The sequence below is a fragment of the Equus asinus genome, chromosome 2, assembly GCF_041296235.1.
Source record: "Equus asinus isolate D_3611 breed Donkey chromosome 2, EquAss-T2T_v2, whole genome shotgun sequence".
Taxonomy (NCBI): domain Eukaryota; kingdom Metazoa; phylum Chordata; class Mammalia; order Perissodactyla; family Equidae; genus Equus; species Equus asinus.
In genome coordinates this window covers 147,533,339-147,559,388 of record NC_091791.1, presented here as the reverse complement: position 1 = coordinate 147,559,388, position 26,050 = coordinate 147,533,339, and the positions used below count along the sequence as shown (strand labels likewise).

Sequence of the window (26,050 nt, the reverse complement as noted above, 5' to 3'; positions counted from 1 at the left end):
GATTTTGCTGTTCACAACTGGGGCTAAAGGAAATGCAGACACTAGAAAGACAGCTACAGTTGTTTTTGCATTGGAATGATTATGGAGGATCAAGTGCACAAAGGGCACCCCCCAGACACCACAGTCCATTCTCACACAGAGCAGCCAGAGCGACTCTGTTAAATTATATTTCAGGGCACGCAATTTCTCTGTTCAAAACTGCAACTGTTTTCCGTATTACTCAGAATGGAAGCCAAAGTTCTTAGAGCGGCCTATGGAGTAGCAATGGAAAAAGGTGACCGAATAAAACTTAGATGTTAAATTAGTTATGGGAAAGACAACAGGAAAAAGTACTAAAAATCTAGAATTACACACCCAGATTGTTTGGCAGATATTAGTGAATTCTCAGTCCATTTTAAAGAAACTTAAACTGGATGCTATAGACATTATTTAATTGGCATGATAATTATTAGAATCATACTCAGAGGAAAGGCCATAGCCCCATCTCAAAAACTGGACAAATGAACATACATTGTTATATTTGAAGTAAACAAAATATTTAAGGCAGGTATATACCAATTTAATGATTCTTCACTTTAACAAAAATTTTCTATTAATCAACCAATTAGTGGATCTGACTAGGCTAGATGAGAGGGCTTCTACTTTCCTCTTCTTTATTTAACTGATCTCTTATTATTGGTTATTTTGGTTGCTTCAAATCTTTCACCTTCCTAAATATGAACTTTTTGTACATTCTTCATTATATTTCTGATTATTTTCTAAATATTATCATAAGAAATAGAATTATTAGACCAAAAAATCCTTTTAAAATGCAAAGTGAAAAACTGATTTTCAGAAAGCTTTTTCCACATATATGTTCAACCAATAGTTCATGGGTGTGGATAAACATTCTCTCTAATATTTATCCTCAAAATTTAGCCAGCTTTTATTCTTGTCTCCACTTCCTTTTGACTGTCTGGTGTTACCAAAACCCAGCTATCCTCTTCTTAATATCTCACATGCATCTCTTTCTTGGTCCTTCTACAACCTCGTTACCTCATTGCTTCATGTCTAGAGTTTAGCAATGTTTAATCATTTTTCTGTCTCAAGTTCTGCCCCCCCGTCTCAGATGCTAATTCCTTAATCTTCCTAAAATACTACTTTGACTATGTCAGTTGCCAATTGAAGAACCCTTGTTGCCTCCTTATTGCCTATTGAGTTTAAATTCCTTAAAAAAGTTGTCAACTGTACCTTATGTGTCCAATTTTCTCGCTGCTCAACATAAACCTTACAGTTTCCTTAGTCCACTGTATTTATCCCATCCTCTTTTCTCCTCACTAGCTCATAAGTTTTACAAGGAAAAGGATCTTATCTGTTTCGTTCACTTACGTATCCCAAGCATCTTTAATAGTGTCTGGCACAGAGTAAGCACATAGTAAATATTAATTGAATGAATCAATAAACCAACTTCATTTTAGTGACAGATTAATGAGAATACCTCAATCACCATGAAGCATAATTCCAATATTTAAGCAAGATACTACAAATATAGTTGTTGCAAATGATTAGAAATGTACCACCTCGTTTTGTTCAAACTAGTGACTAAATCTCTCAAAAGTATTCAAATTCTTGTTATTCACTTCTTAGTATGACACTTCCATGTCACTCAAAAGAGTATGTCAATGTATTTCATAATACAATAAGAAGCCACTGCTTTTTTATGCTATCGAGTAATTCTGACCACCGCTACCAAGCAACAGACTAACACTTTTGGGGGAGGTATTTGCAGGTCACCCTATGGCAGACCATGGAAAATTATCTTGGAAGAAATTAGTAATTAGAAAGTTGCTTGGTGAGCATGGCACCAAAGCAAAGGGAGGTGAAATGGTTTTGAAAGATATATTATTCAAATTATTATGAAATTGAATTCACAACAATCAAATCTGGTTAGTTCAGTAAAAATACTGCCAGTTTCTGGTTCTTTGGGCTCCCTCTATTCTATGCCACATGTTGTTTACCCCACTTCTATTCACATAGTCTTTCGCCCCATAGTATAAAATATAACCAATGACAATACAATGCTACAACTTATTAAATTACTACCATTTTGGGAGTTTATATCTCTGGTCATCTTATTAGAGTTTTGGGGGTTTCCTCACTCTTCAGCCACGAAAATTTCTTGGTTTTCTTTCAGCAATGTATAATGAAAAACACAACGTCGTGATTTTACTGGCTTAATTCTCAGAGATCTACCTTATTTCCAAGTTTTAAGGATTCTTTTTATATTTTCCCTAAGCACTTCTGACAGTGGAGAGGTAGCAAAATAACAGAGGTGCAAATTAAAGTTCAAATACCTAATCCATCTGGCTACTACTTTAAGTATTTCTGGAACATGTCATTTGCTAAATATCAACTAGTACTTGTGTATGAGTAACTACTATGTTTTTTTTAAAATTTTTTATCTCCCCACAGCACCAAGTATAGAAATGTGCACATAAGTACTTAAAAGTTACATGTTAACTGAATATGTAAGGATTTAAAAAAATTGTTTGTGGTTTAAACTACAGTTTATAAAAAATCATGAAGTATGTTAATGTTTTAACCTTAAAGTCCAGATAAGGAAGAAAAATTGGGTTTAAATATTAGGGGAGAGGCGTAAAAATAGTTATTTAAAAATGATCTGAGTTTAAAAGGTTATATGATGTTGTGCCACGATAAGAGAAATGAACATTAAAACTTTAGTCTTGCAAATAATCCAACAATACAATGGTTAAGGGGAGCTGGCTTGTAAATCTTGAGTCATTCCAGATACTGAAATTCTATAATTGCTTACATTCCAGTCCTAAAAAGGGAGATACGCCATTTTGTGGGAAGGCAAATTTTAACTATCTGCTGTCTGTTTGTTTCATTAAAAACAAGAACAGAAAGTTCTTTTAGTTTAAATTCTGGATAAAAGTTAACCCCACATGACAACAAACATCTTGAATATCAAAAAGAAGAAATTATGTTTTAAATATGTCTGGGAGTAGAAGCAGCAATTCTGAGAGAGCAGTGTACATGGAGCACAGATTATTTTAATCTTTGGAAGTCATATATATATGCATGCATGTGTATATATACTCATGTTTTACTCCACTTCTGCTCTTGACCTGCCTCAGCATTCCTCAGAACATAGATTAAGGTATTAATACACATTCACAAATAGAACTATAGAGAGGAAGGAGCTCTAACATAATAAATCTCTAATCACCATAATAAATCACCAGTCTCTATTGCTAATTTCACCTCAACAGTCAACAACCACTTTGGAAAATTATTCAGCACCAACGGATAGAAGTCAAAAAGTAACAAAATGTCAGAAAAGGAGAATATAGAAATAATCTATTCTAATAACTTCATTTTTTTCAGGTAGAAAAATACGGCTCAGAGGGGTTATATGACATGCTCAAGGACATTCAAGTCTTTTATGTACAAGTTAAGTACATCAGAGCCCAGGAAACTAGAAACTGTAGAAAAGTCTCCAACTCAAAACATACTTATGGCCCCAGTAAATAAATTATCTGAGTCTTATGTTTAGTGGATTCTCCATAGTGATGACTGAGTGTAGCTTGGGGATAAGCAACACAGAAACTGTAAAACTATTAGAAGGATATGATAGCTCTCAGATGCCATGGGCCACGCCCCTTCACAGCGATTCCCTGCAGGGCAGTGTCCTCAAACTTTTTGGTCTCAGAGCCTCTTTATACTCTTAAGAATAGTTGAAGACACCAAAGAACTTTTGATTATATGGGTTTTTGTATCTATTAGTAATTCCTATATTAGGAATTAAAATTGAGAAATCTTAAACATTTATTTATTAGTTTATTAAAAATAACAGTAGTATACCCATTTCATGTTAACATAAATAGCATTTTTTGGAAAAATATAACTATTTTCAAGAAAAAATTTTGAGAAGAGTAACATTGTTTCACATTTTAAAAAATCTCTTTAACATCTGGCTTAGTAGAAGACAGCTGGATTCCTATATCTACTTTTACATATATTCTGTTGATATATTTTTTGAAGCATATATTTATATATTGAAGTATATTAAGAAAATCCAGTATCACACAGATAAGTAGTTGGACAAAGGAGGAGTATTTTAATAGCGTTTCATATAATTGTGAATACTCTTTGATACTACACTAAAACTTGATAAGTTGTAGTTTCTTAATGGTGGGTTGCAATGTGGAATCTGAAACAACATCACTATGCTTTGTATCCTCTGTTACATTAAAATCCACTGGTGTGTCACACTTTGTTTAAATCTGTGTATAATTTTTTTTAATGTAATGCATTGATGATTTGTAAAATATTAGTTCAGTGAGTTATACCGATCTTCTAAACGTTGACAGATTTCTTTATACAATATCAAAAAATCACATTCATTAATATCACCAGTGACTTGTCAGGGAGATCTTTAAGTACTGGAAAATTATCAGGATCATGGTGGTGGGCGCAAGTTCTCCAAAATTTTTGTTTGAGAGCTCGAATTTTATTATTGGCAATAGCAACAGCACTCCATACATGAGGATTACAGCACTATTCTTTAACTAAATGCCTGTAGTGGAGACACTTAGCTGTCCTCCAAAATGTATGCTCCCTTTTCCATAGTATAGAATTGTCACTACACAGCAGCTCCCAGCCAGGGTTTTTATTTGTCAGCCCTCCTTTCATCTAGGTATAGCCATGGCTTGTTCTCATTAATGGTATGTGATTGGAAGTGATGTGGGTTAACATCTGAGCCAAGACTTTTAAGAGAGTTGTGCCTATTCCTCTTTTATTCTCCTGATGAAGATTAATGCTAATGACTATGGGGTTCTATAGGATGGTGACCCCAGAAAATGGAAGTAGCCAGGATCTCTGAATCACTATGTGGAGGGGAGGGACTCACTGACCACAAACTAATATAAAAACTCAGAAGATAGCTTTAAAAGCTATCTAAAGTTAGGGTTCTAGAGAAATATAAGAAGTTCAAAGTTCAAAGAAACACACAGATTTGAAAAAACTTCTACCTTAAACAGATTTCCTAGTAGTCACAATCAAAGAAAAGTTTACAAAAAAATTACTTTACAGGAAAAAAACCTCAAAAAATTAAAAAACCTCTTGAAGCAATCCTTGCCTTTTTGAAATGGTACAAATGCCTTTTTAGTTCCTATACCAAAACCAATGGTCTGTAGCAGACCTGTGCTTCCCCAATGGAGGCTCAATTTCTTTTGAGAATTAGAAATTTCAACCCTTTGCTGTCATTGTAACTCTGGACCACTCTGGCCCCAGAGTGCAGATTTTTCAATTCCCCAAACCATTGCTTGCTATTTCTAGAAGAGCTCATACACAAAAGTGGGAAACAAGTGAGTTGTTTCCCCCAGTCTTCTGCTCCCTTTCTCGCCCTTCTACTAACATCTTTCCTCCTTCCTTCTCACCTATTAAAATTTGATCCCAGGAAAGGATCTAAAAACTTATTCATATTAGTCATGAATGAAGGATTAAGGCTAGGGTAATTCTCATAAGTTACAACCTTTATCCTATGATGACAATTTGAAGCCTAAATGTACTTATAAGCTTGTAAAATTAAATGACTGAGAGGCAGTATGTGAAGTGGTCAAAAGTTCAGACTCTAAGGCCAGAATTTCCTGGATTTGAATTCATATTCCACCACTTATCAGTTATGTGACCTTGGGCAAATTACTTAATTTCCTTATGCTTCAGTTTCCTCATTTTATAAGTGATAATAAAAGCAATCTGCCACATAAGAATATTACTAATAAGGCTCTAATAAGTTAACACACTTTATCAGGCACATACTTCAAATTGAAAATTTCTCCAAGTTGAACATAAATTATTAAAATTTAATTTTGAGCAGTGTATGAAAAGAAACACTCATTAAATCTGCCCCCCAGAGTTAGATAATCTCATCCAGAAAATGAAAAACCTAGTCATGTTTTAGAATCAAATATAAAAAGTATTTTTCAAATATTTATGGATAAATAAAATATGTGCTACATTTTATAAAGATTTTCCATTAATACAAAAATCAAGTGTGTTTGAAAGAAACACAATTTTTATGTTTTTTCAAACGAAAATGATCATTTCATTAGAAATACAGTATAAAACTTCTTTCAAGCATGGAAGCTCACCACCTAGAGCAATTCTTCATTTTAGAGTGCATAAAATGGATACTGAAATAATAAATTCTGAAAAAAACAGGACTATCATGAAACAACATATAAATAAGGAGTATTTGGAACAAATATAATTGAGATAAAAGCTCATAAGTAGTATTTCCTAGAAGAAGACAAAAACTTTTTCCACTGTCTCTGCAAACTATGGAGTAACTTGACTATGTTCTCTTGGTGTTCAAAAATAATGGCCACTATCTCTTGATTATTTTTAATTATTGAATGTTGGTTATTGTTAAATATTAAAATGTAAAACAATTTCATATATATTATTTATGTAAAAAACATTATATATTACAGAAACAAAGGATGCCCACAAATTTCCATATAGTCATTACTTCTGGGGAGGGAGAGACAGATTTAGGAATGCTACAAAACATCTGTAAATAAAAGGCTTGAAAAACTAATATGACAAAATGCAAATATTTGTTATGTGTGGGAAATATTCTCTAGACTCTCCTGAATGTTTGAATAAAATATAATAATAAAAACAAATCTAAAAGGAGACCCCTGTGTAAGGTAGTGGGATAAACCCGGCTACTTTGATCTATCTCCCAGCTCTCCCATAGTTAAATAACTATGAAACACATAAACAGGAAAATCTGTATCAGCATCAGAAAGGCATATAAAAACTGATATTATATCTGAAACCCACAAAAAGGGACTAAATTTTCAAAGGTTTTTCATAATATACTTTACCACATCATAGGAAAATACACAGGAGGAAGTCTTGACAGATCCACATCATCACTGGCAGAAACTTAGAAAAGCAAAAGCTGCATTGAAATGAGATATTGAATTAGGAATCCAAGGAGAAGCCCTTTACTCAAGGTTACTTTTACCTCCACAGTCCAGGGTTTTGTATGTTAGCAGTGAACAATCAAAGATTGAAATGAAAAGTATCATAGAAAATGTCATTTCAGAAATATGTGCAACATCGTACAGTAAAAAAAAAATTAGAAAACATTGCTGAGATAAATGAAAGAAGTCCTAAACAAATGTAGAGATATTCTATTTTTATAGATTGGAAAACTCAATACTGTTAAGACGTCAGTGCTCCCTGAATTGATCTATAGATTCAACACAATTCCAATCAAAATTCCAGAGTATATATATTAAAAACTGACAAGATTTTAAAATATATGGAAGTAAAAAGAATCTAGAATAGCCAAAATAACATTTTAAAAGAGGAACAAAGTTGGAGGACTTATAGTACCTAATTTCAAGATATATTTTAAAACCACAGTTATCAAGGTAGTTTGGTATTGGTATCAGTGGAACAGAATACAGCACATAGACACAGACCAATACACATACAGACAACGGATTTTTTGACAAAGGTCTCAAGACAATTCAATGGGCAAGGAATAATCTTTTCAACAAATGGTGCTGGACCAATACGGAAAGAAACGATCCTTAATACCAACTTCACATAGTTGGTAAAAATTACTCAAAATAAATTAGAGACCCCAATGTAAGAGCTATAACTATAAACTATAAAATTACACTATACAATTTCTGGGAGAAAATATAGGATGTAATCTAAGTGAAATTGGATTCACAAAAAAATTATTAAATATGACCCAAAAAAGCACAAACTATATTGGAAAAAAAGAGAAATTGGATTTTGCCAAATTATAAACTTTTGCTCTTCAAAAGACACTATTATAAAATAAAAAGGCAAGCCACAGATCAGAAGAGAAAATTTTTAAAATATGTATCTGTTAAAGGATTTGTGTCTAGAATATATAAAGAACTCTTATAACAGAACAACTATAAGACAACCCAAATAAAAATAGTCAAAAGATTTAAACAGACACTTTAGCAAAGAGTATATAGAGATGGCAAATAAACACATGAAAAGAAGCTCATCATGATTAGCTGTTAGAGAAATTAAAATAAAATCTAGCTAAACACCAATACATAAGCCACAGGAATGGCTAAAATTAAAAAGACCATAACAAGTGTTAGTGAGAAAGTAGAGTAACTATAACTTATATACTGGTAGGAATGTAAAATTTCAGATAAGAGTTTGGCAATTTCTTAAAATGTTATACACACACCTACCATCCTACCCAGCCATTCCTTTAATAGATATTTACCAAAAAGAACTGAAATCCATCGTCCCTACAAAGACTTGTATGTGAATGTTCACAGAAGGTTTATTTGTAATAGCTAAATACTGGAAACAACGCAAAGGTTCACCAACAGGTGAATGGATAAACAAATTGTGGTACAATCGGTGGTTGGTTGAATCCATGGATGAGGAACCTGCAAATATGTGGGCTGACTAAGGACTTGAGCACCTCGGTGGATTTTGGTATCCTCTGGGTCCTGGAACCAATCCCGCATGGATACCAAGGGACAATTGTATATCCTTACTATGGACTACTACTCAGCAAATAAGGAAACAAACTATTAATACATGCAACAACGTGAATTATTCTCAAAATAATTATGTGGAGTGAAAAATGTCAGACAAAAAATATCACACACTATGATTCCATTTATATAAAATTCTAGAAAATGCAAACTAACATGTAGTGACAAAAATCACATGAGTGATTCCCTGGGGATTGAGTGGGAAGGAAGAATTACAAAGAAGCATGAGGAAACTTTGGGGAATTATAGATATGTTTCTTATCTTGAAAGTTGTGATTGTTCTACAGGTTTGTACATATGTCAACTCATCAAATTTTACATTTTAAATATATGTGGTTTATTGTACATCAATTAGAAACAAACTGAAATAAACCATGTAGTTATTTTAAGCAAAAATCATAACACTATGTTATATGAGGCTATTATTCACGTAGATCTTCTAATATATATGACAACAATAGCACAAAGGACAAAGAGGGAGTACATGTAACTATGCTGCTCCAACTTCCCACATTTTTAGTGAAGTAAGACAATATTAACTTTAAGTCACATTTTGATAATTTAAGGATGCATTTTGTAATCATTAAAACAACCTAAAGAAATACAAAGAGGGACTGGCCCCACGGCCAAGTGGTTAAGTTTGCATGCTCCGCTGCAGGCAGCCCAGTGTTTCGTTGGTTCGAGTCCTGGGTGTGGACATGGCACTGCTCATCAAGCCACACTGAGGCAGCGTCCCACATGCCACAACTAGAAGGACCCACAACGAAGAATATACAACTATGTACTGGGGGGCTTTGGGGAGAAAAATGAAAAAAATAAAATCTTAAAGAAAAAAAGAAATACAAAGAGATACAGGCAATAGAGGAACTACAATGGAATACTAAAATTATTTGATTAATCAAAAGAAGACAGGAAAGACGAATTGAAGAGCAAAAAGCAGGTGAGATAAGACTGAAAACAAACAGGAACATGGTAGAAATAAAACCAACCATATCAATACTTACACTGAATGTAAATGAAGTAAGCACGCCTATTAAAGGAAGAAATTGTCAGAAATAAAAAAAAGAAGACTCAACTATAGGTTGTTTACAAGAAGTACATTTTAAACAAAAAAACACAAAGAAGCTGTAAGTAAAATGATGGGAAAAGATTCACCATGCAAACTACAAACTATTCAGTCAACTTGTTATTCACATGTGAGAGTGAGAAGTAAAAACAGATATGTAAGATTGGGTCAAGATAGTGGATTACCTCTCTTTCCATTCAAAATAACAAAGGTATATGAAGTTCTGGAAAATCTAAGGGTGACATTAGCAAGAAAGAAATTTCACGTAAGTACTAAAAGATAGCAATCAGGCAGGATGACATGTATGGATATAAAAGTAGGGAAAAATCACAGCACAAATCTGAAGAGCAGTAATTAACTAATTAAATCATTTAGAATTAGAATTAAGTGAAGAACAGCTTTCAGAAGAGTAGGTTGAGCAGGTTAGTCTCTCATTCCCAGCCTATATCAAGGAGCCGGTATTGGAAAGGTATTTCCCTCTACACTGCTGGTTCTTAACTTTGCCTGCACATTGAAATCATCTGGGTCACTTTAAAGAACACTGAGCCAGAGATTCTGATTGAATTGGTCAGAAATGAGGCCTGAGCACCAGACTTACATCTAGTATTGGAAATATAGTATAAGCAAATATCTTTAGTATTGGAAATATAGTGTAAGCAAGCAAGAAATAAACTTGCCTTATAGTACTTAGTAATGTAGAGCAACTGAGAAGTTTGGTCCTGGTGCAGGAATTTGGCATTTAGCTCAAGGAACAGAAGAGAATACAAAAATATATTCAAGTGAATTGATATTTCAAGCAGTCTATAAGTGGACTATCTAATAAATGAGCATTTGGAAAAAAACATAACACTGGAGTACAACTACCTTTCTTATAACAAAATAAATTCCAAATGGATTAAAGTGTTAAATAAAACATGGAAATAAAAAAGTATGAGAAAAATCCAGGTAGATATTTTCATAATATTAGATAAGTTCCAACAAACATGCCACAAAACTGAAACTCTCAAGAAAACAATTATTCAAATTTACTGAATAAAAATTACAAACTTATCTATTTACAAAACACATTATTAACCAGTTAGCAATACAGCTAAAAAGTAAGAATATTTGTAGTGTACCTGAAAAGTTCCTATAAATCAATATAAAAATATAATAACAGGCAAATGGGAAAAGGACTTAACCAGGTACCACTTGTACGACGAAAATCTAAAATGTAAAGCAATATTCAAACTACTATAACATTAACTAATAAGTCAACCGTCATTTTAAGACCCACACTAAAAAATAAATCATTAAGAAATTCTGACAAATAAATAACTTAACATACTTGATTTGCAGTTGACAATAAATTTACTTACAAGCTGTTATGCGTTCCTGACTCCTTGCAATACAGTCCTTTACAGCATCTGAAGGTATTTTCTTGGTACCATGTATCGTGGTTGTGGCGAGTTCGTTCAGTTTCCAGTGGGTCCAAAAGCCTTTATGAGGTTTTAAACCTGTTAATATAAAGTGGACATTTACTCAAAGAAATTAGGATTTTGAAACTATATTTTAATTTGCCAAACCATTTTTATGAGTATTCTCATTTCCTCCTCACAACAGTCCTGTGAGGATTGTCAGTCTCAAATTTCAAAGGAGGGAACCTCTATACAGAAATGCTAACGTCCTATTATATAAAACAGTGAATTAGAAAAGAGCTAAAACTTGTTATCATCTTCTGATATAGGCATAAGCTAAGTTCATATTCAGACATAAGAGAAGGTTATTATTGTGAAAACTTGGAAAGGACCTAAACTTCTGACAATAGTACATTCATACAATGGATTACGAAGTCTCCATTTAAAGTTACCTAGTAAATATTTGCTAACATAAAAAGGCATTCATAATATTTTTTTTGTAGAGAACAATTTTACCTGATATATATGTGTGGTTACAGCCTAAATGTTAACATGATTGCCTCTGAGCACAGCTGACTATTATTTTAAAATTTTCCCTATCTGTATCTCCTATTATTATGATTATTATCTGCTGAGGAAGATTCACCCTGAGCTAACATCCATGCCAATCTTCCTCTGTTTTTCATATGCAGGCTGCCAGCACAGCATGGCTGCTAACAGAGCAGTGTAAGTCTGCCCCTGGGAACCGAACCCGGGCGGCTGAAGCAGAGCACATTGAACTTAACCACTAGGCCACTGGGGCTGGCCCATCTATTATTTTTTAAATAACATTTATGAATCAATTATAGTACCCAAAAAGTGGTAAAAATAAATTTCATTTAAAAAGTTCACTTTTGTTCCAAAAGCTGTGTAGGGTGGAATAATTCATTTAAATATGCTAAAAACATTTGTATCCTTAGCAATAAAAATGAGAACAATATAAATTCCTTTGTGTACTTCACATGGTTGTTCTGAGGATTAATTAAGATAATACATGTTAAAGTGTTCAGTAAATGGGAAATATGAGCTAATATTACCACTATTACTATACATTGATATAGTCATAAATGTAGCCAATATTTTCTCAGTGGTGAGTGTCCAATGAGGATTATTTAGCTATCAAATTAGAATTTTCTAGGTGTTCTTAGCTTCAGTTATCACCTATTTCAAGTTAGTTGCCACTAAATAAAATACGCAGAAGCCTTCAGTTTGATTGACTTGAATGTTTCTTGATAGACTATGTTTTAAAATGTAGTGTATTAATACAAAATGTGAGGCATAGTAAGGCCAACAGACAAGGCGATGACTTACATTGAAAAGAGAGTTTATTATTTATTCATAGTCCCCAAGAGGAGGGGGCACACCTTGCCAGGGGAAGCCACATAGGGAAGCACAGGGTTCAGTCAGAGGCACAGAAAGACGGGGAAACTGTGGGGAAGAGCGTTATTGTGGCTTCTGTGGGAAGGAATGGGTGGTGCAGGGAAAGCAGGCTCAGGATTGGCTAGTTTGAATAATTTCAGCGGGTTCTGGGGCATAGGTGCTGTCCCTAGTTGTCTGGTACCTGATCCTGGGATCATTAAGACAAGCGGATAGTGGCCCAGAGTGAGAGCCCAACAAAGGAGGTGGATTAGTTGGTTTGTATTTGAAAAGCACACTCATCGGTGAGCTGTTTAATATCTCTAGGAATTCGCTAACTCTGAGAACGGCAGTTCTTCCAGGTTCAGCAAGGCCCTAGATGTCAAAGCATCAGAACACAGAACATAAAAGACATGGTTAATACAGTCTAGTGTTGAATACTCCTTCCATTTCTGGGATGAACCCTACTTGGTCCTGATATGTAAAGAGAGATATTCAATAAACCCTCTGAAGGCTTACTATGTAGTAAACTATGTGTTTGGCACAAGGGATCCCAAATTCAACTCAACTATGTTCCTGCCTGCCATCAAGGTAGGTGTGAAATTATTTGGTACTTGGTCTGTAGAAAGCACTTAATACAAGCTATTTTCTCTCTTGCTTCTTATCCAAATTAACCACTGGTTGAGTTGTTACTATGTCCCAAAATTATTTACAAGTAAGAAATTCAAATTGGTCACTAAACATGGACTGTTCCAAAGAATGGCATTAATATAGGGCCACAACATCCAAATGAAATTTGGTCTACATCTTTAGTTTTGATGATTTTTAATTTTTTAATTTTAATTTTTTACAGCTTTATTGAGATATGGATATATAACATCTTGTAAGTTTAAGACATACAACTGTGTTGATTTGATACACTTATATATTGCAAAATGATTACCACCATAGTGTTAGCTAACATCTCTATCATGTCACAGAACTACCATTTCTATTTTATGGTGAGAACATTTAAGATCTACTCTCTTAGCAACTTTCAAGTATAGAACACAGTATTATTAACTACAATTATCAGGCTGTACATTATATCTTCAGAACTTATTCATCCTATAACCAGAAGTTTAAACCCTTTGACCAACATCTCTTCATTTTCCGCCCCCCTCAGCCCCTGGTAACCATCATACTATTCTCTGTTTTTATGAGTTTGGCCTTTTCAGATGCAATATATAAGTGATATCATACAGTATTTGTCTTTCTCTGTCTGACATTTCACTTACATAATACCCTCAAGGGCCATCCATGTTGTTGCAAATAGCAAGACTTCCTTCTTTCTTGTGGCTAAATAACATTTCATAGTCTATATACACCCATCTTCTTCATCCATTCATCTATTGATGGACCTAGATTGTTTTCGTATGTTGGCTATGTGAATAATGCTGCAATGAACATGAGAGTGCAGATATCGCTTAGCCATCTGTTTTTACTAGTTTTGGATATATACCCAGAAGTGGGATTCCTGGGTTATAGGCTAGGTCTATTTTTAATTTTTTGAGGAAATGCCATACTGTTTTCCATAGTGGCAATACTAATTTACATTTCCATCAACAGCACACAAGGGTTTCCTTTGCTCTATATTCTCACCATTTGTTATTTCTTGTCTTGATAATAGCCATTCTAACAGGTGTGAGGTGATAGCTCATTATAGTTTTGATTTGCATTTCCCTGATGATTAGTGATATTGAGCACTTTTTCATGTACCTGTTGGCCATTTTTATGTCTTTTTTGGAAAAAATGTCTATTCAGTTCCTCTGCCCATTTTTAAATTAGATTGTTCTTTTGCTATCGCGTTGTATGATTTCTTTGTATATTTTGCATATTAGCCCCTTATAAAATAGATGATTTACAAGTATATTCCATAAGTTGACTTTTCATTCTGTTGATGGTTTCCTTTGCTGTGCAGAATCTTTTTAGTTTGATGCAGTCCCAATTATTATTTTTTGCTTTTGTTGTTTGTGCTTTTGGTGTCATATTCAAAAAATCAGTGCAAAGACCAATGTCAAGTTCTTCCCCACTTTTTCTTATAGGAGTTTTACAGTTCAGTTCTTATGTTTAAGTCTTTAATTCATTTTGAGTTAACTTTTGTGAGTGTTGTAAGACATGAGTTCAATTTCATTTTTCTACATGTGGTTATCCTTCTTCCCAGCACCATTTATTGAAGAGATTATTTCCCATTGAATATTCTTGGCTCCCTTGTCAACTATTAGTTGACTGTATTTGTGAGGGTTTATTTCTGGCCTCCCAACTCTGTTCCAGTGGTCTATGTGTTTATTTTTTTTATTTTTTTTTTTAAAGATTTTATTTTTTCCTTTTTTCTCCCCAAAGCCCCCCAGTACATAGTTGTATATTCTTCGTTGTGGGTCCTTCTAGTTGTGGCATGTGGGACGCCGCCTCAGCGTGGCCTGATGAGCAGTGCCATGTCCGCGCCCAGGATTCGAACCAACGAAACACTGGGCCGCCTGCAGCGGAGCGCGCGAACTTAACCACTCAGCCACGGGGCCAGCCCCTCTATGTGTTTATTTTTATGCCAGTACCATACTGTTTTGATGACTATAGGTTTGTAAAATAATTTGAAATCAGGAAATACGATGCCTCCAGCTTTGTTCTTTCTCAGGGTGGCTTTGGCTATCTAGGGTCTTTTGTGGTTCTGCAAGAATTTTAAGATTGTTTTTTCTATTTCTGTGAATGCCGTTGGAATTTTGATAGGGACTGCATTGAATCCATAGATAGCTTTTGGTAGTATGGCATTTTAACAATACTAATTCTTCCAATCCATGAACACAGAATATCTTTCCATTTGCTTGTCTGTTCTTTGATTTCTTTCATCAATGTCTTGTAGTTTTCAGTGTTTAGATCTTTAACTTCCTTTGCTAAATTTATTTCTAAGTATTTTATTGCTACTGATGCTATTGTGAATGAGATTGTTTTATTACTTTTTCAGATAGTTCATTGTTAGTGTAAATAATTGCAACTGATTCTGTACAGTAATTCTGTATCCTGCAACTTTACTGAATTCATTGATTAGTTCCAACAATTTTTTGGTGGAGTCTTGAGGATTTTCTATATATAAGATGATATAATCTACAAAGAAAGACTATTTTACTTCTACTTTTTCCAATTGGATGCCTTTTACTTCTTTTTCTTGCCTGATTGCTCTGGCTAGGACTTCCAGTATTATGCTAAATAGGAGTGATAAGAATGGACACCCTTGTCTTGATCTTAGAGGAAAAGCTTTCAGCCATTCACCGTTGAGAATGTTGGCTATAGGCTTGTCATATATGGCCTTTATTATGTTGAGGTATGTTCCTTCTATACCCAACGTGTTGAGTATTTTTATCATTAAAGGATTGTATTTTGTCAAAAGCTTTTTCTGCATCTATTAAGATGATCATAATATTTTTACCTTTTATTCTATTAATGTGGTGTATCACATGTACTGATCTGCATATGTTGAATCATCCTGCATCCCAGGGATAAATCCCACTTGATCATGTTATATGAACCTTGTAATGTGCTGTTGAATTCGGTTTGCTAATATTCTGCTGAGAATTTCTGCATCTATATTCGTCAGGGGATATTAGTCTGTAGTTTTCTTTTCTTGTAGTGTCTTTATCTGGCTTTGGTATCAGGGTAATGCTGGCCTCGTAAAATGAGTTTGGGAGTGCTCCCTCTTCTTCAGTTTTTTGGGAAGAGTTCAAGAAGGAGTGACATCAATTTTTCTTTGAATGTTTGGTAGAATTCACCAGTGAAACCATCCTGTCCTGGGCTATACTTTGTTAGGAGATTTTTGATTACTGATTTAATCTGCTTACTCATTATTGCCCTGTTCATATTTTCTATTTCTTCATGATTCATTGGTATATTATACGTTTCTAGGTTTCCAATTTGATGATGTATAATTTTTCATAGTAGTCTCTTAAAATCCTTTGTATTTCTGTGGTATCAGTTGCAATGTCTTCTCTTTCATTCCTGACTTTATTTATTTGAATCTTCTCTTTTTTTTAGTCTAGTTAAAAGTAGATCAATTTTAGCTTTCCAAAAAACCAGCTCTTAGTTTTATTGATTTTTTCTGTCATTTTTCTGGTTTTTATTTCATTCATTTCTGCCCTGATCTTTGTTATTTTCTTCCTTCTGTTAACTTTGGGCTTAGTTTGTTCTTCTTTTTCTAGTTCCTTGAGGTGTAAAGTTAGGTTGTCTATTTGAGATCTTTCTTTTTTCTTAAAAGCAGGTGTTTACTGTTATAAATGTCCCTCTTAGGACTGTTTTTGTACCACCCCATGGGTTTTGGTATGTTGTATTTTCATTTTCATTTGTTTCAAAATACTTTTTGATTTCCCTTTTGATTTCTCCTTTGACCTACTGGTTGTTCAAGAGTGTGTTGTTTAATTTCCACATATTTGTGATTTTCCAACTTTCCTCCTGTTACTGATTTCCAGTTTCATTCCATTTGTGGTTAGAAAAGATACTTGGTATGATTTCAATCTTCTTAAATTTAGTATGACTTGTTTTATGGCCTAACATATGCTCTATCCTGGAAAATATTCCATGTGTGCTTGAGAAGAATGTGTATTCTGCTGTTCTTGGATGGAAAGTTCTATAAATGTCTGTTAGGTCCATTTTGTCTAAAGTATGGTTCAAGTCCAATATTCCCTTGCTGATTTTCAGTCTGGCTGATTTACCCATTGTTGAAAGCGGGGTATTGAAATCCCCTAGTATTTTTTTTATTGTTTATTTCTCCCTTCAGATCTGTTGATATTTGCTTAATATAGTTACGTGTTCTGATGTTATCACATATATTTATGATTATTACATCTTCTTGATGAATTGACCCCTTCATCATTATATAATGACCTTCTTTGTTTCTTGTTACCAGTTTTGGCTTCCAGTCTATTTTCTGTGATATAAGTATGGCTACCCCTGCTCTCTTTTGGTTTCCACTTGCATGGAATACTGGCATACGTCAGAGATATTTTGGGTTTGGTTTCAGACCACTGCAATAAAGCAAATATCACAATACAGCAAGTCATATGAATTTTTTGGTTTCCCAGTGCTTATAAAAGTTATATTTACACTATACTGTAGCCTATTAAGTATGTCTAAAAAAATGTAACATATCTTATTTTAAAAATACTTTATTGCTAAAAATGCTAACCATCATCTGAGCCTTCAGTGTCAACAGACTTCCTAGATGCAGGGTTGCCACAAACCTTCAACTTGTAAAAATTGCAATATCTGCAAACCACAATAAAGTGAAGAGCAATAAAATAAGGTATGCCTATATCTTTTTCCATCCCTTCACTTTGAGCCTATGTGTGTCCTTAAAGCTGAAATGAGTCTCTTGTAGGCAGCATAATGTTGGGTGCTGTTTTTTTTAATCCATGCAGCAAGTCTATGTGTTTTGATTGGAGAATTCAATCTATTTGCATTTAGAGTGATTATTGATATATGAGGGCTTAATACTGCCATTTTATCTTTTGTTTTCTGGATGTTCTATTTTTCTATTGTTTCTATGTCCTAGTATTTCTGTCTGCCATTTAAGTTTGGTGGTTTTCTGTGATATTTTTCTCAGTTTTCTCTTTATTTATAATTTGTGATTCTGCTCTTATTTTTTTCTTTTGTGGTTACCATGAAATTTGTATAAAAGATCTCATAGGTGACATAGTCCTCTTTCTGATAGCCTCTTATCTCCATTAGCCTATGCAGCTTCCATCCCTTACCTCTTCCCCTTCTATGTTTTGTTGTCACAAATTATTCAAAGAAATCAAAGAAGAAATAAAAAAATACCTGGAGACAAATAAAAATGAAAACACAACATACCAAAACTTATGGGATGCTGCAAAAGTGGTACTAACAGGGAAGTTTATAGCAACACAGGTATATCTCGAAAAACAAGAAAACTCTCAAATAAACAATATTACACAATACCTAAAAGAACTAGAAAAAGAAGAACAAAAAAACCCCAAAGTCACTAGTAGGAAGGAAATAATAAAAATTAGAGCAGAAATGAATGAAATAGAGACTAAAAAATAATAGAAAGGATCAATGAAACTAACAGCTGGTTCTTTGAGAAGATTGCCAAAATTGACAAACCCTTAGCAAGACTCACTAAGAAAAAAAGAAGACTCAGATAAATAAAATCAAAAATGAAAGAGGAGAAATTACAATGGACACCACAGAAATAGAAAGGATTATAAGAGAATACTACGTAAAGCTATACACCAAAAAACTGGATAAGCTAGGACAAATGGATAAATTCTTACAATCATACAACCTCACAAAAAGAATCAAGAAGAAATGGAGAATCTGAATAGGCCAATAATAAGCAAAGAGATTGAAACAGTAATCAAACACTTCCTGGAAAACAAAAGCCCAGGACCAGACAGCTTCTCTGGAAAATTCTACCAAACATTCAAAGATTTAATACCTATCCTTCTCAACTTTTCCAAAAATGTTGAAGAGAATGGGATGCTTCCTAACTCATTTTATGAAGCCAACATTATCCTGATACCAAAATGAGACAAGGACAACACAAAAAAGGAAAATTACAGGCCAATATTCCTGTTGAACATAGATAAAAAACTCCTTAATAAAGTATTAGCAAATTGAACACAACAATACATTAAAAGGATCACACACCATGATCAAGTGAGATTTATTCTAGGGATGCAGGGATGGTTCAACATCAGCAAATGAATTAATGTGATACACCATATTACTAAAACGAAGAATAAAAAATCACGTGATCATCTCAATAGATGCAGAGAAAGCATTTGACAAGATCCAACACTCATTTATGATAAAAACTCTCCATAAAATGGGTATAGAAGGAAAATACCTACACAAAATAAAGGCCATATATGACAACCCCACAGCCAACATCATACTCAGAGGAGAAAAACTGAAAGCCATCCCTCTGAGAACAGGAACAAGACAAGGGTGCCCACTCTCACCACTCCTATTCAACACAGTACTGGAGGTTTTGGCCAGAGCAATTAGACAAGAGAAAGAAATAAAAGGTATCCAGATTGGAAAGGAAGAAGTGAAACTCTCAGTATTTTTGAATGACATGAATCTGTATATAGAAAACCTTAAAGAATTCACCAAAAAACTGCTAAAAATGATCATCAAATACAGTAAAGTTGCAGAATACAAAGTCAACATAAAAAAATCAGTTGCATTTCTACACATTAATAACAAAATAGCAGAAAGTGAAGTCAAGAATACAATCCCATTTACAATCACAACAAAAAGAATAAAATACTTAGGAATAAATTTAACCAAGGAGGTAAAAGGTCTATACATTGAAAACTGTAAGACATTATTGAAAGATATCAAAGACATAACGAAATGGAAAGATATTCCATGCTCACGGATTGGAAGAATAAACATGGTTAAAATGTCCTTATTACCTAAAGCAACCTACAGCTTCAATGCAATTCCAATCAGAATCCCAATGAGATTCTTCACAGAAATAGAACAAAGAATCCTTAAATTTATACGGAACAACAAAAGACTCCAAATGCCAAAGCAATCCTGAGAAAAAAGAACAAAGTTGGAGGTATCACACTCCCTGACTTCAAAATATATTACAAAGCTATAGTAATCAAAACAGCATGGTACTGAGAAAGACAAATACTGCATGATTTCACTCATAGGTGGAAGATAACAAATACATGGATAAAGAGAACAGATTAGTGGTCACCAGAGGGGAAGAGGGTTGGGGGTAGGCAAAAGGAATAAAGGTGCACATATGTATGGTGATGGATAAAAATTAGACTACTGGGGGCGAGCATGATGAAGTGTATTCAGAAATTGATAGACAACAATGTAAACTTGAAGTGACACAATGTTATAAGCCATCATGATCCCAATAAAATTACTTGAAAAATAAAAAACAAAAAACCAGGACTGTGCTAACAGAAAAACAGACCACAGATCAATGGAATGGAATTGAGAGCCCAGGAATAAAACCACACATCTAGGGACAACTAATCTTCAACAAAGGAGCTAAGAACATACAATGGAGAAATAAAGTCTCTTCAATAAATCATATTGGGAAAACTGGACAGCCACATGCAAAAGAATGAAAGCAGACCATTACCGTACACCATACACAAAAATTAACTCAAAGTGGATTAAAGAGTTGAATGTAAGACCTGAAACCATAAAACTCCTAGAAGAAAATGTAGGCAGTGTGCTCTTTGACATCATTGGTCTTAGCAGTGTCTTTTCAAATACCAGGTCTAGTCAGCCAAGGGAAACAAAAGAAAAAATAAACAAATGGTACTAGATCAGACTAAAAAGCTTCTGCATGGCAAAGGAAATCATTAACAAAATGAAAGACAACCCACAACTGGGAGAAAATATTTGCAAATCATATATCTGGCAAGGGGTTAATTTTCAAAATACATAAAGAACTCTTACAACTCAACAACAAAAAAACAAAGAACCAGATCAAAAAATGGGCAGAGGATATGAACAGACATTTTTCCAAAGAAGATATACATATGGCCAACAGGCACATGAGAAGATGTTTAATATCACTAATTGTCAGGGAAATGCCAATCAAAACTACAATTAGATATTACCTCACACTTGTCAGAATGGCTATAATTAACAAGACAAGAAATAACAAGTGTTGGAGAAGATGTGAAGAAAAGGGAACCCTCATACACTGCTAGTGGGAATGCAAACTGGTGCAGCCACTAAAGAAAACAGTACGGAGATTTTTCAAAAAATTAAAAATAGAAATGCCATATGATCCAGCTATCCCACTACTGGATATTTATCCAAAGAACATGAAATCAACAACACAAAGAGATTTATGCATCCCTAAGCTCATTGCAGCATTATTCACAATAGCCAAGATGTGGAAGCAACTCGAGCGCCCACCAATGGATGAACGGATAAAGAAAATGTGGGATACATACACAATGGAATACTACCTAGCCATAAAAAAGACAAAATCATGCCACTTGCAACAACATGGATGGACCTTGAAGGTATTATGCCAAGCAAAATAAGTCAGACAGAGAGAGACAAATACTGTACCATTTCTTTCATATGTGGAAGATAAACACATAGGTAAGGAGAACAGATTAGTGGTTACCAGAGGGGAAGAGGACATAGACTAAGGAGAACAGATTAATGGTTACCAGAATGGAACGGGTAGAGAGAGGGCAAAAGGTATAAAGGGGCACATATTTTTGGTGATGGATAAAAACTAGACTATTGGAGGTGAATATGACACAGTCTATACAGAAACTGAAATATAATAATGTACGCCTGAAATTTACACAATGTTCTAAGCCAATATAACCTCAACAAAACAAATTTTAAGAAAAACAAGCAATTTTTTACCAAGAATTTTATTATCTGGAAGCTCCTAATATCATATGAAGATAATTAATAGTAGTAATAACCCTGAGAGTGCCTCTGAATTGTCAATATCAATTATAAAGCTATATTCAGCATAATATAAGAAAATGAAATGAAATAAATATTGTAAAGCAGGAAATAGAATTTCTTTGCAGATGACAAGATTTTGTATGTAGAAAACCCAAAAGAATCCAGAGATAAACTACAGTCGAATTTTGTCTGTCACTGAACACAAACTAAAATAAAAAAGCCAATTACAATTCAATTTATCAGCAATAATTTGAAAATAAATTTATTTATAATAGCAATCAGAAAACATCAAAAACCTGGGGAAAATAATAAAAGCTACACAAAGTCTATATGCTGACAATAGAAAATATACTGAGATAAAAACAAAATCCTAAATAAACAGGAAGATATGCCCTATTCATGACTTGGATGATTCAATAAAGTTAAGATGACAATGATCCTAAAACTTATCTGTAGATCCTTGCTTTGTCGTGGCAACAGTAAAGGGATTCTTTCTATAAGAATATTAATTTTTTTTAGATAACACTGGGTGGAAGTCAAATCAATTTATTTGCCTCTGTAATAACAGAACTATAATTAAAGACTAGAAGAAAACCTAATTTTATGTATCTATAAAATTGATCCAGTGTTAAATTATTACTAGCTAAAATACCCCAAAATTATTCATTGTAAACAGAAGGGTAAAAAATGCATCTAAACTACATTTGGTGAACATTTATGTTAGACAAAAAGAATTTTTTTCTCTTTTGTAAATTCATATAATTTTTACCGGAGAAAAGGGGTCTTTAATTGATTAAAGATAGAGCACATCTGGAAACTACTGGAAATATAAAGAAAATCCTACAGAAACACACATGTACAGTAGTCCACACAATCACACATGGAATACACAGATTTTTATTTCCTACAAATAGAGAATACATCTTTGTTTTCAAGTCACTAGATACAATTTATAATATTTTGCTATGTATTATTATATAACAAGAACAATTCAATAAATTCCAAACCACATAAGATACAAGCCACAGTATTTAATGTAACACAAAAAGCAGACATTAACAACTAAGGAATAAAGGTGCACATACAAAAGCAGACATTAATAACTAAGGAATAAAGGTGCACACACAAAAGACTTGGCCATTAAAAAGCACTACCGTAAAAGACTCTTGGGTGAAAAAGGAAATCAAAATTGCAGCTACATGCTGGAAATGTTCTATATCTTGATATATATGGTGATTTCATGTATGCATGTCTGTGTGTGTATAGTTGGGTTCTTCCTGTAGTAAATTCCATGGGCTTCCTATGTTTCTAATTTGCATTCCCCCTTTACAACTATGAGTGTTTCATTTTTTTCTTAGAAATTTTTGTTAGAAAGTTGCATTATAATTTTTATCTGTTCCTTTTTTTTAATTGTTGGATTAAAATTTTCATCTGTTTTTGGCAACTTTTTCTGTTGAGTTTTAAAATCTGTATTAGTTTTCCAGGGCTGCCATAACAAAATACTATAGACTGGAGGACTTCAACAACAGAAATTTATTTTATCACAGCCCTGCAGACTGGAAGTCCAAGATCAGGGTGTCAGCAGTTTGGTTTCTCCCGGGACCTCTCTCCTTGGCTTGTAGGTGGTTAACTGCTTGCTGAGTCCTCACACACCCTTTTCTCTGTGCGTGCACATTCCTGGTGTCTCTCTCTCCTTTTATAGACACCAATCATATTAGATTAGGGCCCACTCATAAGACCTCATTTGACCTTAATTACCTCTTTAAAGGTCCTATATCCAAATACAGTCACATTCTGAGGTGTACTTGGGGTTAGGACTTCAACATATGAATTTGAGGGGGACACAATCCAGTCTAGAACAGATCTGTAGGAACGCTGTTCTTCATCACATCTTTTTCTTTTAGTATGTTTGCATAAATGCTGTGCTCATTCCCTTTTTGTTTCTTATACTTGAATTAGTTGGATTTTTCTCTACAATTAGGAGATTTTTATCTGTGTGTGTGTCGATGAGGGAGTGAGTTTCTCAGGGTTGTTTTCCAGTCTTTACCTCTCAAGGACTCTCTCCTTAAAATATGAAACATTTTCTTACAGAAATGACTTTGTTACTAAGAATTGACACAAAGTTTAAAAAAATAAGTCAAAATTTGGGTTGAAAGATTTACAAGAACTACTTGAAAACAGCTGATAGCTTTTGATAGTCCATAATAATATAATAGCCTTATAAAAAAAGGTAGGGGAGGTCATTCCAAACACATGAAACTATACCTTAGTTTTAAATCCAAGTACCTAGATCTCTAGCTAAATGCTCTAGGATAGAATTTTCCTTCCCTTCAATCTTTCAGTCCTACCACTCCCACCTGCACATACACCAGGATTCAAAAAACAAGTTTTCCTTGATTAATGATTGATTGCATGTTCTATGAGAAACTCAATTAGCTCTAGAATTTACCCAGTATTATTCGCTATAAAAATGTCAGTAGTGTTCCAAAAGCAACTTAAAATATTTATCTTCCAAATATAACATATATATGGTATGACTTTATTTCTGTGGTAATTCAATTTTCTACAATAATTCCACTGCCCACAGAATTATTTGACTTCCAAAGTTAATAACCAATTAATTTGGTATAAAAAATTTTCAGAGTAAATGGGCATTGCTATTTTAAAACATAGGCATCAATATGATTTTGTAAGGCAAAGAATTACCAATTTTTTGACTGAAGTAAACAAAATACTTCAATCCAAAAGTTTTAGGTACAAAAATAATAATCAATGTATGAATGACATATTCATACCTGACAACCAAAGAAAAATGTTATTCCCTAGATCTTGTTTAAATTCATCATTAAAGAGATTACTGGATTCTGGAAACGCTTCCTGGAATGCTGCATAGATAGCTTGTGCCAAACAATCAGGATATACCTACCAAAAACAGAGTCATATTAGAATAATTTCATACTTTATATAACATCTCAACTACCAAAGAAATTATTATTAAGTTTGTGAAATATACATGTCCTTTTCTTCTTATAGCTTTCTTTCGGCCATTTATTACTTCTTGGTACCTCTAATTGAGGGTCATGAACAAAGAAAATTTGAAAATAAAGTCAGTCAACTTGACTATTTGTTAACATTTTGGAAAATTTAATTTGGATAAGGGATGAAGTTAAGTAAGATAAGGTTTGATGCCTATAGATTTATTTCATTTAACCTTGCTATTGTTATCCTCTTTTAGAAAGTGACACACAAAGGTTATTATAATAAAAAGTATATATATATTTTTAATTGAAATATAATGACATATAATATTATATAAGTTTAAGGTGTACAATGTGTTGATTTGACACATTTATATATTACAATATGATTACCACCCTAGTGCTAGCTAACATCTCTATCGTGTCATATAATTATAAATTTTTGTGAGGAGAATAAAAAGCATATTTTAAAATAATTAAAGCCTGTTTAGGTGAGTTAATATATTGTAATTACTATTGTACTGTTTACATATTAAAACCATGATCACAAATCAACAAATTTATGGTGCTACCAGTATTCTTAGACTTAAAATCCTTAAACTACTAAATTCTTCTCAGAGAGTGATTGAACACAGAAAGATACCATATTTTTATATTAAAGATTTAAATTTTTTTTATTTACTATTTTGAAACTCTGCATTCAGATAAGTACTTAGAATCAAATATTTAGCCTTTAATAAGGTTTAATAATTAATAATAAAATATTAGAATTGAAAGGGGCCTTAGAGGTCCCTGTTCTAATCCCCAGAATTTGTAAATGTTAATTTATACAGCAAAAGGGCTTTGCAGTTATCATTAAGTTAAGGATCTTGAGATGGGGAGATTATCTTGGATTATCCAGTGGGCCTTAATTGTAATCACAAGTGTCCTCATATGAGGGAGGCTGTGGAGATTCTACTGTAGAAAAGGAGAAGGTAATGTGATGGCAGAAGCAGAAACTGGAGTGATTGACTAGAAGCCAAGGAACGCTGGCAGCCACCAGAAGCTGGAAGAGGCAAGGAATGCATTCTCCCCTGCCCTGGGGAGGCCCTCTTAAGAAACTAGCCCTGTTGATACCTTGGTTTTTGCCCCGTAAGACTCATTTTGGACTTCTGCCTTCTATAACTATAA

General features: G+C 33.6%; 1 protein-coding gene across 9 annotated transcripts in view; it reads right to left on the bottom strand.

The window, feature by feature from the left end:
- The window catches only part of FAM227B (family with sequence similarity 227 member B), a 199,777-nt gene that overhangs the window by 135,484 nt on the left and 38,243 nt on the right, over positions 1–26,050 (bottom strand). For all 9 annotated transcript variants that reach the window (XR_011499565.1, XM_070501802.1, XM_070501821.1 and 6 more), the window contains 2 exons: positions 24,698–24,824; positions 11,004–11,141 (listed from right to left, as the gene is read on the bottom strand). Coding sequence is in view for 8 of the 9 variants with exons in the window: in XM_070501802.1 (XP_070357903.1) it covers positions 11,004–11,141; positions 24,698–24,824 (265 nt within the window). In the remaining variant the exon portion in view is untranslated. The remainder of the gene's footprint in view (positions 1–11,003; positions 11,142–24,697; positions 24,825–26,050) is intronic.